Source organism: Salmo trutta, chromosome 26 (genome assembly GCF_901001165.1).
Source record: "Salmo trutta chromosome 26, fSalTru1.1, whole genome shotgun sequence".
NCBI classification, from domain to species: domain Eukaryota; kingdom Metazoa; phylum Chordata; class Actinopteri; order Salmoniformes; family Salmonidae; genus Salmo; species Salmo trutta.
Window position 1 is genome coordinate 22,071,831 of NC_042982.1, and position 16,595 is coordinate 22,088,425.

The 16,595-nt window shown below is 44.2% G+C and overlaps 1 protein-coding gene across 3 annotated transcripts in view; it reads left to right on the forward strand.

Annotated features, from left to right (window-relative positions):
• Positions 1 to 16,595, forward strand: part of LOC115163432 (membrane-associated phosphatidylinositol transfer protein 3) — a 170,990-nt gene that overhangs the window by 58,250 nt on the left and 96,145 nt on the right. For all 3 annotated transcript variants that reach the window (XM_029715287.1, XM_029715288.1, XM_029715289.1), the window contains exons 4-5: positions 4,727 to 4,797; positions 5,016 to 5,239. In XM_029715287.1, coding sequence (XP_029571147.1) covers positions 4,727 to 4,797; positions 5,016 to 5,239 — 295 coding nt within the window. The remainder of the gene's footprint in view (positions 1 to 4,726; positions 4,798 to 5,015; positions 5,240 to 16,595) is intronic.

Sequence of the window (16,595 nt, forward strand, 5' to 3'; positions counted from 1 at the left end):
CCTACACCCTGTAGCTAGCTGCTCTCTCTAGCCCTACCTACACACTGTAGCTAGCTACTCTTTCTAGCCCTACCTACACTCTGTAGCTAGCTGCTCTCTCTAGCCCTTCCTACACCCTGTAGCTAGCTACTCTCTCTAGCCCTACCTACACTCTGTAGTTAGCTGCTCTCAGACATGTACAAATGTAGTGGGAATAGCATCTTCCCCATCCTCATCTGTATTCTCCTCATTGCATCATTCTCGCCCCTGGCCAGCCAAGTCCTTTTTTAAATACACTGCTACCCTAGCAGGCACAATCTCCCTTATACGCTAATTCATGTTTAATTACTTTTTCCATTTTTGCCTTATTGCTATTTCCCTCTTTAAACAGAAAATACCCAAAGCATGAGAGCTGGGGAGACAAAGACCTTCTCTGTCTGGAATAATAAAAGTGTGAAGAAAGGCAGAGCAGAGCAGAGCACAGATAATGATAACAAGCGATAGAGTTTATGAAGGAGACAGCTATAGCCTAGGCTATCTGGGCTATTGGATCACAGTATCGAATCGCAATACATATCAAATCGTGAGAATCGCAATATATATCAAATCGGCAGAATTGTTAGATACTACTGCACTGTTGGAGTTAGGTAAGCATTTTGCTACACTCGCAATAACATCTGCTAAACATGTGTATGTGACCAATAACATTTGATTTGATGTATCGTGTAATATCATACATTAGGGCCATTCCCAGCCCTAATGAACAGATGAAGCTGGATGTTAGCATACCTCCACTGTTCCAGGGCCCGGTCACAGAGGTCACAGCTCCATGTCAGATCATACTGAAAACAATCTTTCATTAGGATCACTGTCCAAAATGGCACCCTATTCAATATAGTGCACTACTTTTGACCAGAGTCCTATGCGGGCCATAGTCAAGAGTAGACAGTGCATATAGGGTGCCATTTCTGATGCAGACCCAGACTGGTTCTTAACCGTTTCTATCCATCACTCATTTTCCTGATTTGTACTCGTTCAATATATGGTTAATTAACAATGACATGCTCTGGAAAATGTATTACGTAACCTAGTTCATTGACTGTGGCAAACTGGCAATCATGTTAAGGGATCTAACTTTGTTAGAATTGATTGTGATTCTATTGTGATGTCTGTCTGTGGTATTGGGAGGCTAGTACATAGCTAGCATTCCCTGGCTGGACCAAGCTAAGTGAATGTAGTTAAGGTGCTTAGTGCTCTACACAAAACAGTGTTGGCATGCGATGAGTGAGTTGTCACATTGAATTCATACATTCCCTCCAGCACTAAGTGTACAGGGGGCCTTAGTCGTCAAACAGGGCTCACCTTTAAGTGTTGTTCTGGGTAGGTTCTCTCAGGGTCTACCTCTCCAGTGAGGCCTCTCTAAGAGTTAGCCTCACGGTTCACAATCCCTCAGTCTAAGTGGAGCTGACATTACATAACCCTGTTGGTGATATTTTGGGAAATATATTTTGGAGTGTGTACAACTGTTTTATTGGAAATCTGTATTCTGTAAACTCACTCTTTCTGTCTTTGGCCTCACAGCAACTTGGCAACATTAGGAGTTTCTCCCTCTCGCTCTCTCTCTCTCTCACTTGCTGTCTCTGCTGCCTCTAAGCTGATAGAAATCTGTCAGTGTGGCAGTAGTTGTAGGGAGAGAGAACTCTGCAATTGGCAGGGACAGGAGACATGGAAGGACAACAACATGCCTTCATTGAATTTATGGAGGAATGACATTCTAAGACACAGTGGCCAAGACAGAACGGCACGAGGGATCAGGACGCAAATCAATAGTTCACCCTTCCTTCACTAGCTAGCACTGACACACTGCCAATATCCTTTCTCCCTGTTGCTTCTCTCTCTCTCCCAGTTTCTCTCTTCCTGCTGATCTCTCTGTCTCTCTGTCTCTCTGTCTCTCTGTCTCTCTGTCTCTCTGTCTCTCTGTCTCTCTGTCTCTCTGTCTGTGTCCTTCCTTCCTTCCTTCCTTCCTTCCTTCCTATGCAATTATCCAGAATATTCTAATTTGTTTACAGTTTATTCACACTATTAAATATTAAACTAATATTTGTTATGGTTGTCCTACAGAACACAATTTCCATGATTCAATTTATTATACAGCATTTTACTAAATGAAAAATGTCCACATTTTAGTACTAGCAAACAAACCAAATGTCCAGTTTTTTACTGCACTATTAAATTACTCAAGAGTCTGAAACTGAAGTGAATATGACGGCTTTGAGAGTGTGGTTGAGATGTGGTGGTGACAACAGACATTGCTTCTGAGTTCTGGCACCCTTAACTCCTGACTAGGAGCAGTCTAGAGAGGGCTTTCTGGGCAAATTCATTAGTTTAGTGAGAGAGGCAGACAGTGACCATATTTTCCTCTGAGCCTTGTAATGCACATATTGATTGGCACAACACGAGAGAGGGACGGCGCTGTGAGAGAGAGTGAGGGAGAGATAAAAAGAAAGGTAAAAAGTATAAGAAAGAGGGAGGGAGAGTTAGACTCTTGCTAACCTGGATGGACCCCCTGCTGTTAGCTAGGCTGTCAAGCTGCAGGAGAGGCTTACAGAGGGCCACAGGAGACTGCTTTTCACCACTCAGCTTCCCTGTCACAAATAGGATTACGTCAATGCACTTCAACATAAAAAAATATGTCTTATTTATAGTAAAGTAGGCTTCTGTCTGTCTACAACCAGCTGTGCTTGTACTGTATGTAGCTTCCACTGACGCTTACACGAAGCCTCCCCTGTCTACCATTAGCATAGCTTTCAGGGTTGTACCTAATTGAAAATTCGTTCACCAATTTAAAAGCAAATTGAAGATCACTAGGGACTGTGATTTGGGTTCACTCAACCCATTCTGTTACTCCATGTTACAACTACTCAATAATTGAGAGGTTTGTTTTGGTTGCAATTAATGTTACGTAAGTAGCAGAAAGACTTCTTTGTAAATATGCAGAGAACCTCTGATCACACATTCATTTTAAATGTATGACTAATCTGGTACTGTGCTCCCTGTACTGGTCCAATGTTATTCCACCTCCCACTTACAAAGAAACTTCTCAATTGATTTGCTGTAGCTAACCTTTTGACCAAAATAGTGCAGTGGGTCTCCTGAGTGTTAAGTAGGAGGGAGAGGCAGGCAGGAGGCAAGAAGTGGCCGGAGACAGAGTGGCTGGCAGGCAAGCAGACAGACAGGCAGGAATGTCAGGCAGGCAGGGTAGGACAGGCTAGGAGCTGACAGGCTGTGGGCTGGGAGCTGACAGGCTGTGGGCTGGGAACTGACAGGCTGTGGGCTGGGAACTGACAGGCTGTGGGCTGGGAACTGACAGGCTGTGGGCTGGGAACTGACAGGCTGTGGGCTGGGAACTGACAGGCTGTGGGCTGGGAACTGACAGGCTGTGGGCTGGGAACTGACAGGCTGGGAACTGACAGGCTGTGGGCTGGGAGCTGACAGGCTGTGGGCTGGGAACTGACAGGCTGTGGGCTGGGAACTGACAGGCTGTGGGCTGGGAACTGACAGGCTGGGAACTGACAGGCTGGGAGCTGACAGGCTGTGGGCTGGGAGCTGACAGGCTGGGAGCTGACAGGCTGTGGGTTGGGAGCTGACAGGCTGTGGGCTGGGAGCTGACAGGCTGTGGGCTGGGAGCTGACAGGCTGGGAGATGACAGGCTGTGGGTTGGGAGCTGACAGGCTGTGGGCTGGGAACTGACAGGCTGGGAGCTGACAGGCTGTGGGCTGGGAGCTGACAGGCTGGGAGCTGACAGGCTGTGGGTTGGGAGCTGACAGGCTGTGGGCTGGGAGCTGACAGGCTGTGGGCTGGGAGCTGACAGGCTGGGAGATGACAGGCTGTGGGCTGGGAGATGACAGGCTGTGAGTGTGTGAAAGCCTCCCCTGGCAGATGCTACCAGCCGGGGGAGAACAGATAAACAAGCAGTGAGTAAATCACAGAGCCGAGAGAGAGAAAGATGGGGTGAGAGAGAGGGAGGGGGGGTGAGAGAGGAGCTCAGGAATAAGATGACAGAGCATGCAGAGGCTTCAGGGAGGATAATGAGTTTGGCCAGGAGCCAATGGCTTGCCACACTTCACACAGGAACACAGAAAGACACACCATACAGGTGGTTGGGAAAATAACCATAACTCTCCTTCGTCCTTCCTCCATCTTCCTCATCCCAATGTGTATTTGCATTGTTTCGACTGTTTCTGACAAGCCAAGACCCAAAATATGACAGTGCCAGGTAGCTACGGTGATCGTGACAGAACCATATGCCTGAATATGGCAGGATTCAGTGTGATGAGTCAGTATTGACTTTTCTGGAGTATGTGCTTAGGAGAGTTGAGCTTAAGGGTGTGCAGTATTTGGGGCCCATCTCCCAGTTATGGAAGGAATAAAGAGAAAAGTTAAGGCTTTAGTAATACTGAAATAGGTTAGCTCCTGGGATCAATAATCATTCCGTTATCAATGCATCTGTGTGAAGTGGCTTATGTAATGACTTTTCTCTCTCTCGCCATCGTCTCTCACTCCTTTCTCTCTCTCTCTTCCTCTCTGTCTTTCCTTTCTTTACCTCTCTCACTCTCTTCCTCTCTCAATCTCTCCTTTCTGTATCTTTATCTCTCTCTTCCTCCCTCTTTCTTTATCTATATTTCTCTCTTTCCCTCTCTCTCTCTTCTTCTCTTGCTCTGTCTCTCTCTCTATCTTAAATCTGTAGAGAGCCTTTATCACCTGGGGCGTCGTCGCTGTGTCCCTCAGAGCAGCATTGACGGGTTAGAGGACATGGAGGTAGGAGAATCACAATATAAACTCTGATAAAGAAATAACCAGCATAACTACTCTGGCTGCTCATGAGGTGTCTCTGTTATCTATAGTATATATGAATGCAGGTCCAGGACTTTTGGCTTATACCACTAACCCACTTCTCTCTCCTCTCCTCTCACATCCTCCTCTTTTCTACCTCCCTACCCCTCATTGGTTACTTCTTCCTGTCCTCCACTCTACAGAAGACCCAGTGTAAGACCCACGTGTTGCTGCTGGTGATGCATGGTGGGAACATCCTGGATACGGCAGGGGGAGACCCTGGCACCAAGGCTGGCGATGCCACTACGCTGTCCTCCGTGCTGGAGAAGGTGGCTCGGGCACACTTCCAGGCCGCTGCAGAACATGTGATGATCAAGCTAGTGGCCTGCCCAGCTGTGTGTGCCGAGGCCTTCTCCCTCGTCTCCAAGTCAGTCAATCACACGACACGTCAAGGGGGGGGAGGAATCTTGAAATTCGTAACATTTCTTACATTTTCTGATTTTGATTTTTGCTTTCTGTTTGGCATTGAAGAGCAGTTTGTATTGGCCTTTCATCCCTTTCAGATTGCCTCAGTGCTGCCCCCCGTTGCTGAGCTGTATAGTTGAAGCACAGTGGAGAATCATGATGGTTATAAAGCAATAGTAGCTTGTGATATGTGGGCTCTATTTGATAGCATTTCTATTGAGTGAATTCACCACCCAGCGATTTAGTCTGACAGTCAGAATGACACTGCACCATTTAGGCATGTTTGTCATTTTTAAGGAGGCATGGCAGATTACCCAAGTGACCATTTCCAATTCACAGAACTCGGTCTCGGGAGTCAAATGAATCAACAGCGACGTCGGGCCAGAGATACCAGGCTGCCAATTCTGTTGAAGGTTAAATTGGAAAATATATCGAGCAGGCAGTCTTTAAACAGACGTTGCGATGTTAATTAGCATGCCACTGACATTTCCCAGCCTTTTGAGGCACGTGGAATACTAAACTCATGACCTGCTCACTGTTTTAATTGATCTACCCCTGAAGCCCCTAGCTCTATTCAGCGGACAGAAAAAGAAAGATGAAACAGAATGCCAGAGTGACTGGTTTGAATTGCATTAGTGTTCTGGTGCTATTTACAGGCCGTTGTGGAAAGGAAAATTATTTTTGATGACTCACTATGATCTTTTTACCTAATTAACGGTTGTTGTTTATTATTGGGCTCCTGTGCCTTTATCTGGTTGTGGAATAGAGGGAACTGAATTGAAGATGAGACGTATGTGGAAGCTGTTACCTCCAGAATAAGCTGCTGCCTGATTGTCAATGTTGCCCTGTTCAATAGATCAGCTACAGTTACAGTGGTTACTGTGGCTGGCTGCCTTGAAAGCAGATGATGAAGGCTGCCTGCAAGTCTTCAGTCACACATGAGCTTAAAGAGGCTTTCACTCTCTTTGAATCCTCTTTTTTTAAATCACCTCCGTTAAGTAATGAAGACCTTGGAGAGGTGAAGACCAAAGGAATCTGCAGACTATCTTTAGTTTTTGCCCCATTTTGAGGAGGAGCCCGAAGCAGCATCTGTCTGTTCTGTTCGGGTGATTGTAGGCAGTACTGTATGTGTCAGGCTGCTGGCTGTGCAGAAACTAATCTTTTCATGTCGCATTTAAAGCTGCCAGTCTTTCCGGGGGGAATCTTTTCAGACAAATGCACACATTTTTCAGCTCCCTGCTGCATATATTGTCTTTGGTAGAATGTCACTTTGTTTTGCACAGCTCTTTTCCATTGATATGCCTGTGAGAATGTTTGTGTCTATATTTCCACTAATTGGTATGTGTTGACTGGGAGCTGGCAGACTGGATTCTGAGAATGAGTCCCAAATGGCACCTTATTCCCCACATAGTGCACAACTTTAGATCAGTAGAGAGTAGGGTGCCGTTCGTGACGCACCCTGAGACTTCCATCCGTCTGTCTGTCTGGTGCAGTGATTGCCGTTGGTGAGAGACAATGACTGGGGGCGAGAGCTTAAATAGATGTGAGGGCTGTGGTGTTGCCTCAGCAGCTGGCTTGACATCTTCCTGCCTGCCTCCCTGCACGGCACAGCAACAGCCAGGGATGAAATATTGAAAGGAACAACATCCCATGAGTCTCCACTGGGTGGGTGTGTGTGAGTTATTGCCACATTTCTCAGTTGCTGCTCCATTTACACTCTTTGAAAGAAAGATGCTATCTAGGACCTAAAAAGAGCCCTTTTTGCTTCCAGGTAGAACCCTTTTGGTTCTAGGTATAACTCTTTTGGGTTTCGTGTAGAACCTTTCCACAGGGTTCTACCTGGAACCCAAAAGGGTTCTTTTACCTGGACCCAAAAATAGTTATCCTATGGGGACAGCCGAAGAACCCTTTTGGAACACAGAAAAGAGGATGCGAACCAGTTAGTCTGACTCCTCGCCGTCTCACATCCAATTAACAAGTGACAACAAATAGAGTGCCTCAATTGATTTATTTTCCTGCGACAAGACGCATTTCCTCTGTGACAGTTGAAGATATACAAAACAGTGTCTACAGCTAAACTAATAAACAACTCAATCTCATATGATGTCCTAAAAGAGCTTTCCTGATGGTGTTGGTCTTGTATTACTTTAGCTGAGGACAGGGACAGACAGGGAGTTTGGTCTGCCTGGTGTTTGACCTGAAAGTGACGTGAGGACAAGGAGACCACTCATTCAAATCAAATCAAATTTATTTAAATAGCCCTTCGTACATCAGCTGATATCTCAAAGTGCTGTACAGAAACCCAGCCCAAAACCCCAAACAGCAAGCAATGCATGTGAAAGAAGCACGGTGGCTAGGAAAAACTCCCTAGGAAAAACTCCCTAGAAAGGCCAAAAACCTAGGAAGAAACCTAGGGAGGAACCAGGCTATGAGGGGTGGCCAGTCCTCTTCTGGCTGTGCCGGGTGGATATTATAACAGAACATGGTCAAGATGTTAAAATGTTCATAAATGACCAGCATGGTCAAATAATAATAATCATAGTAGTTGTCGAGGGTGTAACAAGCACGTCCGGTGAACAGGTCAGGGTTCCATAGCCGCAGGCAGAACAGTTGAAACTGGAGCAGCAGCACGGCCAGGTGGACTGGGGACAGCAAGGAGTCATCATGCCAGGTAGTCCTGAGGCATGGTCCTAGGGCTCAGGTCCTCCGAGAGAAAGAAAGAAAGAGAGAAAGAGAGAATTAGAGAGAGCATATTTAAATTCACACAGGACACCGGATAAGACAAGAGAAATACTCCAGATGTAACAGACTGACTCTAGCCCCCCGACACATAACCTACTGCAGCATAAATACTGGAGGCTGAGACAGGAGGGATCAGAAGACACTGTGGCCCCATCCGATGATACCCCCGGACAGGGCCAAACAGGCAGGATATAACCCCACCCACTTTGCCAAAGCACAGCCCCCACACCACTAGAGGGATGTCTCCAACCACCAACTTACCGTCCTAAGACAAAGCCGAGTATAGCCCACAAAAATCTCCGCCACGGCACAACCCAAGGGGGGGGGGCGCCAACCCAGACAGGAAGACCACGTCAGTGACTCAACCCACTCAAGTGACGCACCCCTCCCATGGACGGCATGGAAGAACACCAGTAAGCCAGTGTCCATTCACAGCACACACAGTCAGGTAGCAGCAGCTCTGTCTTTTCCGCACTTCTCTGCCTAATTAAGCTCACCATGTGGTTTGCCCCTGCATCTCCCTCGGCCCCTCCCTCGGCCCTTCCCTCTCCTTCTGTCTATGTCTCTGCTTCTCCCTCGTTAGCTTTGTAAACTGTGTGCCCCGTAATTTTTTTGTGTTTAAATTGTTTTTATTTAACTTTTATTTAACTAGGCAAGTCAGTTAAGAACAAAATCTTATTTACAATGACGGCCTACCCCGGCTAAACCGTAACACGGACTACGCTGGGGCAATTGTGTACCCTCTCTGAAGTTAGAGCCTATTTCAGTCTTGCCCGCTCTGTGACATCAGATGAAGTGAGAGAGAATGTGAAATAGTGTAACCTTCTTGGCTTTGAGGAGTGATGCTGGCTTGCTGATGCTGGCTTAGGGCTGATTGAACAGATAAGCCCCTATCTCATCTCTCTTGCCACACCACTCCTAATGGATAGATCCTGTTAATGGCAGCTAGCTAGGCATCTCTTCATCAGCACATTACTATGTAAATCTGTAGAATCAGACACTACAGAAATGGATGGGAGAAAGGATGATAGACATTGTGTCCCAAATGTAGTGTACTGCTTGGGCCCATAGGGCTCTGGTCAAAAGTAGTGCAGTATATAAGGAATACGGTGCCATTTGGGACAGAACCCATGTTTTAATCGGCATTCATCAATGTAAATGGCCTTGATACAATTCTCTTAGTTGTATTATTGAAGAGGTTCATTCATGTACTGTAGGAATAGGCTGACAGGCTTGCTGTAGGTTGAACACAACTGTAAGCCTACTTTTGTTAGAAGTGTTAAACAGAGGAAGAGAGCGAGTAGCCAAGGAGCCCTTGTCTTCTTACAAATAGGCTCTCTGAAGGTCTGTTCTGCTTTGATGGTATACCACAGTATATCCTCAGCTTCTACCCCGGCTAGCATGAACACTCTCCTAATGAGAATGTATGCGTGTGACTGTGTGTGTGTGTGAGAGAATGTCTCATCTCACACACCAGAGATACTTTCTCATAGTGACTTCAAACCCACTGTGCTCCTATTAGACTCTGCGGTGTTGATGTGGCAGACTGAGAAGGATAGTAGTAGTGTCAGCCTCCTGCGACAGCTGTTGACAGTGTTGACAGTGTTGACAGTGTTTAGTGTTTACAGTGTTGACAGTGTTGAGTGTTGACAGAGTTTGCTGTATTGATTTTTCTATGTCAACCTCATTAGCTTTTTTGCCTCATTTGAGCATCTTTAGGGCTGAACATGTTGTCTTAATTGAGAATCTGGAGAGAATCTGGAGAATCCAACCTGATTCCTATTGCAATTAAGATCTTAAGGAGCCCCTGGTTGAGGGGGAGCCCCTGGTTGAGGGGGGAGCCCCTGGTTGAGGGGGAGCCCCTGGTTGAGGAGGAGCCCCTGGTTGAGGAGGAGCCCCTGGTTGAGGGGGAGCCCCTGGTTGAGGGGGAGCCCCTGGTTGAGTAATCATTTTACATCTGGAAGAACATGTTGCTGTCGCTCTACTTCTAATTCATTGTATTGATTCTCTACAAAACAAACAGCACCTTCTGCGTTCTTCCAAGAAATTAGATTGGATGCTGAATATACAGCCATACCAATTACAGTGAAACTCAGTAACAAAGCATTACCTGGACTCTATATCAGGTGAAGAATAAATATCCCACAGCAATACCAGCAACATAAGTAGATGGCTAATTATCCATCTCTATAAATAAATAAAGAACAGGCTGATGAGAGAAGCTGGGTGGGTGGCTTTGTGTTGTCTTGTTGTGTCTAGATGGTCTTTGACCTTGGCCTTGGCCATGTAACTGCCTGTCCAGGGGTGTTATGGTAATGTGTGTGTCCTGTGCCAGCAGCAGGGGGCTCTGTTAACACGACAGGAACAGCATGACACAGTACAGCTATAGCAGTACATTACACAGGCCCTTGAGTGACTACCGATGAATAACCTACATACCAGTGGAGGTCAGTGCCGTTTAAGATGAGGGAGGACCATTTATTTATTTTTTTTCATGAGCATGGCCTTATTTCTATTACAGCATTTTGGATGACTGTCATTCATATTCCATTCACCCAGTTCAATGTAACATCGATAGGTTTAGGCTACTACATTATTCTGAAATTGGCCCTATAACCATCATGAGGTTGCGACACATTCAATACCGCCTTGCACACTCTTGCATGCACCTAGCTGAACTAGGGTGTAATCATTAGTCCAACAGTTGCAAACGAGAGTTTCTATTGGACAAATTCAGGTATGTTTATCTCGGTTTCGTTCAACTTGCTTCCGTTTAAGAAATGTTTTTCAGCAGAATCGGCAGAATGAATACACCCCTGGTCACGTGTAAACACTGTTCACATTCATAGCAGCCATGTTGTATTCCTTCTCGCATCTATGCACTCTCCTCCTCTCACCTTTTCCCTTTGTTTGTGGACTTCAATGCACAACACATCAGCTGTATGTGACTAGGCAAAAAAACATTTCCAAGCCAAACCATGTCATAACTGCTACACACAGCCTACGTTGTTGTCACCGTAACTAAAGTAATGTCATAGTCAACAAATCTCCCCAATGGCGCAGCGGTCTAAGGCACTGCATCTCAGTGAAAGAAGCGTCACTACAGTCCCAGGTTCAAATCCAGGCTGTATCACATCCGGCCATGAATGGGAGTCCCATAGGGCGGCGCACAATTGGCCCAGCGTCGTCTGGGTTTGGCCGGGGTAGGCCATCATTGTAAATAAGAGTTTGTTCTTAACTGAAGGTTAAATATATATATATATATTTTTTTTTTAAAGCTAATAGAATTACTAGTAACCCGTTAGTAACCCGCTACAATCATGCAGTAACTTATCAGTGTATAGTCAGTTAGCAATTTAGCATTTACACCGGTGAGCCCCAGTGGCAATACATTTGTAAAACCAAAAGCTTACTTTGACTTGGAAGAGTTCCAGTGTTGTGTTGGATAGTCATAGCTAGCTAACATAGCATCCCTCTGTTTGAGCAGGATGTTTGAGTAGGCTAAACTAGCTAGCTGAATTTGCTAGCTAAGTGATACTGAAGTGAAGAAATTTGACAAAATCGCTCTCCAGCTCTCTCTTGCTTCTCCTTCATTTTGGAAAACATTGATTTGTTCAAAACTGTTCAACTATTGTCTTTCTCTCTCTTTGAATCAACTACTCACCCACATGTTATGCACTGCAGTGCTAGCTAGCTCTATCTTATGGGCCATTCCAACGAATCTGTGCCTTTTCTGTCCCAAGGACATTACATGCATAAATATGCATGAAAAATATCTGTATAATATATTATATTATCAAGCAAAGTGTCCTGCTCTTTGTCCTAATTGCAATTTAAAGATATATCATGTAAAACCTAATAAAAACTACCCAGAACACTGAAAAATTGATTTGAGCCCGTCCCCACTCTCTAACACTACACTTCACCATGAAATATGATTAGAATCCTTCAGAAATCATTTTTTTTGTATTATTGTGTGACTCTATTTCCAATTTAGACATAAAATAAATGTTCTCATCGGAAATTCATAATATGTTAGTTAAAATACACATTTTAGTCATGCCCCCAGGTTTTCACTCAGTCCTGTTACCCTGACACATTCCCCCCTCTAAAAATGTGGGACATTCCACAAGTCACATGATCAACCGGAAGTAGCATCATTTGAGTCTCCAGAATGCCATGGGAAGACCAAAAGTAAGTTTTCTCACTCTTTTTTCTGTATTATCTGTATGATCAAATCATTTTGTAAGTATGATTGAGAATGTTTATTTTTTAAAGATAGTTTTGGTAAACCACTTGAAGGTGCTAAGTGTTCTCATGCTATTAGCATTGATGCCATGTGGCTACATTTCATGTATTTGAAAATGCTATGCTAAAAACTCAGTCCTGTTACTTTCAGTCCTGTTACTCATATGAAGGGTAACATGACTTAATAAGAGTAACAGGAGTGAGAAGTTTGAATGAAATAGCCATTTTCAATGTGTATCTGGTATATACATTGATTCATTTATAATACTATTCTCTTGATTTTAAGTTTCACAGTTGGAATTACTGAAGGTGTTTTCAGTTTTACAATGTGAACACATTACTTACAGGGAGCCAATCGATTAAGTGCTTATCTATTGTAATTGTGATGTACTTGTGTGTTTTAGGCAAAAAGATGAAGGGCTTAAAAGGAGGTGAAAGACATCAGAGAAGCTCCAGAAACAAACTGAAGAGCTACAAAAGCAGCTACAGACACAAACCCGAAAAAAGGAGGGGTATAACAAAAGAATTCAGCGTATGAAACAGAATAATCCATCTCCACGTGCAAAAATGGACAAACAAATGAGACAGCTACCACGCACTACAATACAAAAGACCCTTCTCTTCCACGAGGCCTTAGTGGAGGACGTCCGACAGAGGTACAGCAACTCACAGGGAGAAAGGCAACTCATCTCAAAGATGGTGACAGGAAAACATCTAAAAAAATATAGGCTGCAACGTCTCTCCCAAAGTTCATTTGGGTTTTCAAAGAAAAGGTGGCTGATGAATGCAAAGAATGCAGAACTAAACTTAAACTACCAAAGGAAGAGAAACAATAGGGTGGTAGATGGCTTCATAAACAAAGTCAGGGATAAGAGCGTCTGCTAAATGACGTAAATGTAAATGTAAATATTTACACCAGGGATGATGTCAGTCGAATTACAACTGAGAAGAGGCAGACCCTCACCCAGAAGAAAATCTAATATCAGAAGAGGTTGCTTTTGAACACGATGAAAAATCTACATGTGAAGTTTTTGGCAGAACATGATGGATCGATCTCATACTCCCTCTTCTGCTCACTGCACCCCTTTTGGGTTGCTCACCCAAGTGACCGGGAGACTTGCATGCGGTGTGCAAAGACCTCTCTTGCCCTGTCTCTGGCCAATACAATGATAAGAATGAAGTTACTTATGTCCAGTGGGCAATTGTGGATAAGGAGCACAAGAACATCCACAATCAAAAAAGAGTTCCAGACCACCCAAGAGCAACTGCTGGAACAGCTGAACCTGATGCTGCGCAAGTTTAAGAGGCACACTTACAACATCAAGAATCCGTTTACCCACTACAGGGCACTGAAACAAGGCTTGAAAGCACATGAATGCTTAATTCATGTAGACTTTCCCGAAAATTACCTCTATAAGTACGGCACAGAAATACAGGTGGTCCACTTCAGAGCATCACACCAGCAGGCAACATTGCACACAGGTGTGCTTTATGTGCATACAACCCCCCGACCGGTGTCCTTCTGCACAGTGTCCCCCTCTAGACAGAAGGGCCCACCAGCAATCTGGCAGCACTTGTCACCAGTGCTTGATTATGTGTAGAGTGCACATCCAGAGGTCTCCACTATCCATTTTTACAGTGATGGCCCTTGAACTCAGCACAAGCAGCGAGGGAATTTTTTCCTGTTTTGTACTGAGCTGTTCAGAAGAGGATTCACTGCTGGATCGTGGAATTTCTTTGAGGCAAGCCACGGCAAGAGTGCCCGGATGGAGTGGTAGGGGCCCTGAAGAGGATGGCTGACAGTCTTGTCAGCAAGGGGACAGATATCCCTGATGCTTCAGAGCTGTTTTCTGTGTTGAGCAAGACAGATACAACAATCAAGTTGTTTTTGTGGAAGAGGAAGCAGTCGACAGAGCAGTGTCAGAGATGCCCAAGGATGTGCCACTCGTTCCATCTACGATGAAGATGCATCAGGCAGTAACTCTAGTCCATGGAGAGATGACCTACAGGGATGTCAGCTGCTTGTGCACAGCAAGACAACATCTGAACTGTGAGTGCTTTAATGCAAAGTATTTCACATTTAATCGACAGAAGGCTCCCACGACCACAGAAAATCAGTGGCAAAGTCCTGAGGTTGTTGGCAAATGGTGTGTGCTGAAGTACGACGGTCAACTGTACCCTGGCATCATCACAGACAAACACACACAGTTCGTTGTATGAAAAGGATTGGGGCCAACAGATTTTGCTGGTCAGCACGCGAAGACATCCTTTGGTACCGGTTTCAAGACATCCTGTGTACCATTCCACCAGCGAGGCAAGTCACAGCTCATTACATGGAAACTGACAATGAAGTCTGGGCCAAACTAGAGACTGTTTCTTAGAAAAGGCAAGGCAAGTTTTTGTTCATTAATTTATTGCAATTCTATATGAAATAAAATTGTATGTCGTGTTTACAAGTGAATGTTGTGTTTTATATGTAGAAAATAGTATTTTCAAGTTAATATTAGGTACTGGCAGTCAATGTAGAGATCTGAGGATCTGCTTAATATGCTCAGCTTTTTGTATTTGTTGTCTTTCTTGCCTTTTGTAGAGGAAGATGGAGAACCCATACTGTGCAGAGGCAGGAGCCAGACACACATGCTTTAGGGGAGGAGCGATACTCACACCTTCTCTCTCTCTCCACCGCCCACCCCACCCCGCGCACACACACAAGCACACGCTCACATACACGCACACACAATTGTTACTGTTTTTATGTTGCTATTTAGACTAAGATCTTTTTTGCCAAATATAATGACCTCTGTTTTATCTTTGTTTAATTGAAGGAAGTTCTGTGACATCCAGTTATTCTCACACACGCAAACACTCATTCCTGTTACTCAGTGCTCATTCCTGTTACTCAGTGCTCATTCCTGTTACTCAGTGCTCATTCCTGTTACTCAGTGCTCATTCCTGTTACTCAGTGCTCATTCCTGTTACTCAGTGCTCATTCCTGTGACCCAGTGTTCATTCCTGTTACTTCACTGTTTTTTATTAAAACAAATAAAGACAAACCACTTAATTAAAAAATATGTTTGGTCTATCCTTTAAACAATTATTTGATAAATCACATTATAGATTTTTTATAAAATTGAGGTTGGGGTCTCCCTTAAAAAAAAAAAAAATGGCTTTGTGTTTAAAAAAAAAGACATTTCGCCTGCATATGTTGTGACTTTTTAGCTACAGATATATATATATATATATTTTTTAACATGTAACCAATTATTTCTTTAAAATACCTACCTTTATTGAGGGGAAAACAAAGCAACTAGTTGGTGTAACCGATGTGAAATGGCTAGTTAGTTAGCGGTGATTCGCGCTAATAGCGTTTCAATCGGTGATGTCACTCGTTCTGAGATCTGAAGTGGTTGTTCCCCGTTGCAAGGGCCGCAGCTTTTGTGGCGCGATGGGTAACGATGCTTCGAGGGTGGCTGTTGTCGATGTGTGCAAGGGTCCCTGGTTCGAGCCCGGGTTGGGGCGAAGAGAGGGACGGAACCTGCACAGTTACATTGGCATGACTTTTAATTGATATTTAAACAGTTTTGGTAACAGGACTGAGAGAAATGCAACCATCTTCCATTAGAAGCCTTGTAAAAAAAATCATATATTTGCCTAAGATTGACCATTACACATTTTGAATAGTTAAACATGTGTGTTATTAGATACAGTGCTGAAAAAAGATAAAGAATGAAGTTAAATTTTGAAAAGTTCCAACATTCAAATGGCACCGATTTGGTGGAATGGCCCTTATGCTTTCAGTACTAGATTAATTCTCTGATCCTTTGATTGGTTCGACATGTCAGTTCATGCTGCAAGAGTTCTGATAGGTTGGAGGACGTCCTCTATAAGTTGTCATAATTACTGTGAAAGTCTATGCAAGGGTGTGAAAACCATGAGCCTCCTAGGTTTTGTATTGAAGTCAATGTACCAGAGGAGGACATAAGCTAGCTGTCCTCCGGCTACACCATGGTGCTACCCTGCTGCTGAGGCTACTGTAGACCTTCATTGCAAAACAGTGTGTTTTAATAAATGATTTGGTGGCATGAATACATTTAGTATAGTTTTATCTAAAAAGGATAACTTTAAAAATAAAATGTTTTATAATTAAACATTTAATGAAATTCACTGAGGAGGATGGTCCTCCCCTTCCTCCTCTGAGGAGCCTCCACTGATATATATTGCAGTAATGCTGTTACAGCGTAAGTACTTACAGTACTCAGCTTTAAAAGCAGACAGTCGGCCATTTTGGGGTCACATACATTCTAGTCAAATGGCAGTTTTTACCTAGC